At 49.6% G+C, this 3,447-nt stretch overlaps 1 protein-coding gene across 1 annotated transcript; it reads left to right on the forward strand.

The window, feature by feature from the left end:
- Nucleotides 1-2,044: 2,044 nt before the first annotated feature.
- Nucleotides 2,045-2,986, forward strand: LOC130028773 (olfactory receptor 1361-like). Its single transcript, XM_056119609.1, has one exon. It carries the CDS (start codon nt 2,045-2,047, stop codon nt 2,984-2,986), a length of 942 nt encoding a protein of 313 aa, XP_055975584.1.
- Nucleotides 2,987-3,447: the final 461 nt, after the last annotated feature.

The following is a 3,447-nucleotide window of genomic DNA, read 5'->3' on the forward strand; positions in this document are numbered from 1 at the left end:
ACGTAAAGAGGGTGAAACAATGGCACAGATGACTTAGTGCGACACTGTGAATGACTTAAGTGACTCTGGAAAACCCTTGAACACAGTTTCAGTTGATGTGAATTACAACGTATTCCAAATTTCCAGAGTTGCACTCAGAGGTACGTGGCGCACCCGAGAAGCGTAGATACCTGCTGGCCCGGCAGTGAGCAAAGTCCCTGCAGGACCTGGAGTTCCACCCCCTGGGTTCTCCAGTGAAAGGAAATGCAGGGCCAGAAGCATTGTCTGCCCCTCCCACCCCAGGGCCAGGCACAGAGGGCCCCTTTTGGAAGGATAATTAGCAGAAGCCATAACAAGGCACGGGGGACGCAGCTTGAGGAGCATCGAGGACGGGGTAAATTGGGCTCTGCCGCGTCCTCAGGATACTCCTGAGGGATTGACCTGACTACATGTCCCGGGAGCTACGGCACCGTAAGCACACATCTCCACAGTCAGAGGGATACACAGGAGAGAGGGAGCTGGGCCAGGCATGGACAGACAGAGAGAAGGGGCCAAGCTCACCAGTTCAGGCTTCTCTGTGACCTTGGGGTTCTGACGCTCTGGGCCCAAATCATTGGTGTGAAGGATGTAAACCGAATAAAACATGAAGCAGCGATGTGCGTGTAAGTCTGTGAGAGGACCCACCTCCAGGGTCATGCGTGGCTGAGCTGAAGAGTGTGGGGGATGGGTGTCAAGGAGAAAGCTGAATTTGTCTCCAAACCTCTTCCTCCCATGCATGGATGTACCAGTGCATGAATCAAAGTGAGATTGCAGCCGTCCACATACCAGGTCATACTCAAGGTGCGTGGGGAGCAGGCAGCAGCCGTTGGTTAGGGGCAGGATTTTAATGGTGGAAAAGCTTATTATTTCATTTGATTATGCCCATGGGGAGGTGAAAGTGAAGAGCAAGAGCATGAGCCCAATAAAGCAGAGAAGGGGCAAATTTGGCAGTGGCAGGGGCATGGTGGATGTGTGTGAGCTGGGGAGGAGAGGGTCATCTGGAAGAAGGGGGGCTGGTAAAGCATTTGGTGCAGGGTTCAGGAGCTGCCGCTTGCACCTTCCCTGGGAGAAGAAGGGGTCACAGAGCGTGTGCTCAGATAGAGGACAGGAAGAGGAGGTGGATTGGGCTCGTGGGTGAGGACAAAAGTCCGGAAGAGAGCTGCACCCTCAGGAGGGAACAGCAGACACTACCCATGACCCAAATATCAGGATGGGTCCCCCCATTTACAACCAACCCATGTACAATCTCTATCTCCATCTATCTTGCCTCATTCTCTCATTTACCCTGCTCTCCCTTCCAAATAGTTCAGGGTAGGTGGAAATCTCAAAGTATGTGTTGTCTAGTTTAGACATTCAGAAAAATACAGACTATAGTACAGATTAGAACATGGCTCTTGTCCATGTCTAAAATATGAAGCAAACATTCTCTGCCTTTCCCTCTTGACTGCTTCTATTTGCCTGTCTCCCTCCTCCTTCCACTTGGCTCTTCCACTTCCTCTCTCTAGTCATCAGCCCTGTCTCTCCCATCCACCATCTTTCACTCCCTACCCCTCTTTCCATCCCTATTTCCAAGAACAGCACACTGCTGGTACTGGTAAATCCCTGAGGGATAGCCAGCTAGCTCGAACTCTAGCCTTGACAAAGATGAGCTCCAGAGTCACCAGATGAAAGACAGACTAGGTGAGATTCAGGATTGTGGTGTGAAATCCTTGACCTGCTTGGGAGATGTCCATAAACATTACAAGGAATGTTTGAGGTGAGGTGGCCATGTGTGGAATCCTTGGGCTGCTTGGGAGATGTCCATAAATATTACAGCTGTTGTTTGAGGTGAGATGGCCGGTGGAGGAAGGATGGTGTATGCACTGTAGAATATTGTATAAATAGAAGGTAAACTTCAGGAGAGAGTTGAGGGAAATTATGAACAACTGAATTAATCCAAGGACTTATAGATAGCTTACCATGAATGCCTGATCTAAATCAGCACCCAGGATAGCACGCTGAATCCTTTCTCATTCATCCAGGAGTCATGGAAGTAGGAAACCTCACCCAGTTCTCTGAGTTCCTCCTCCTGGGCCTCTCTGAGGACGCCCGGGAGCAGCAACTAATCTTCATTCTCTTCCTGGTTATGTACCTGGTCACGGTACTGGGAAACCTGCTCATCATCCTGGCCATTGTTACTGAGAGCCGGCTCCACACCCCCATGTACTTCTTCCTGGCCAACCTGGCCTTCGTGGACATCTGCTTCACCTCCACAACCATCCCCAAGATGCTGGTTAACCACGTCACGGGGCACAGGGGAATCCCGTATGCTGGCTGCCTCACACAGACGTTCCTATTCATCTTGTTTGCTAGTCTTGACTGCTTCCTGCTGGGTGTCATGGCCTATGACCGCTACGAGGCCATCTGCCACCCCCTTCACTATGGCATGTCTATGACACCCGAGGTCTGCAGCCTCCTTGTGGGGGCATCCTGGGCCGTAGCATTCGGAAATTCCTTGGTACAGGTCATACTATTGAGCCACCTCTCATTCTGCACCCACAACCAGGTGCATAATTTCTTCTGTGAACTCAGCACTCTACTAAACTTGGCCTGCTCCGACACCCTCCTAAACAACGTAGTGTCAAACTCCGAGGGTTCCTTGACGGTTGTCCTCCCCTTCATCGGCATCTTGATCTCATATTGGCTCATCTTCTCAACTGTAATGCGAATCCCATCCAAGACAGGCCGGCAGAAGGCTTTTTCCACCTGCAGCTCCCACCTCTCCGTGGTGTGTCTCTTCTACGGGACCCTCATTGGGGTTTATTTTAGCCCCGCGTCCTCCGACAAGACCCAGGAGAAAACAGTGGCTGCGGTGATGTACACGGTGGTCACCCCCATGATGAACCCCTTCATCTACAGCCTCCGGAACAAGGACATGAAGGGTGCGTTCAGGTCTATTGTCAATAGGAAACCTGTTTTTACTCAGTGATAAGAGAAATGGATATAAAATTGTCCAAATATGTTTATCCATATCCTAAATTCCCTTCTTGAGTAACCTCTTTTTAAAACTTTATAACTTAGTAGGTTATTTCATTTCCTTTCCTTTTAAGATATATTCACTGTTGTACCTGATTAAGGGTTCTTGCTCTTTTGTGTCCACTACTAAGCATTTTTCTGTGCTCAGAAGTCACTCCTGAAGGAGCTTGGAGGTCCATAGTGTTTCTGGGAATCCAACTGGGGCTGCTATATGCAAGGTAAGCACTTTACTTGCTCTATTACTTTGTGGTACGTTCATCGAGTTTCTAGCTTGCTTTCTACCATCTCTTTGAAAGATAGGCAGCAGAAAAAATAAGGCTAAGAAAACCCACTCCTGGGATTGGAGTGAAAGAACAGTGGGTTGGGCGTTTGCCTTGCATCTGGCTGACCCGAGTTCAATTCCCAGCATCCTAT

The sequence above is a fragment of the Sorex fumeus genome, unplaced genomic scaffold (genome assembly GCF_029834395.1).
Source record: "Sorex fumeus unplaced genomic scaffold, SorFum_2.1 ptg000041l, whole genome shotgun sequence".
Classification (NCBI taxonomy): domain Eukaryota; kingdom Metazoa; phylum Chordata; class Mammalia; order Eulipotyphla; family Soricidae; genus Sorex; species Sorex fumeus.

Coding starts and splice junctions, on each gene's coding strand:
- LOC130028773 (XM_056119609.1), top strand. CDS start 2,045: ATGGAAGTAGGAAACCTCACCCAGTTCTCTGAGTTCCTCCTCCTGGGC.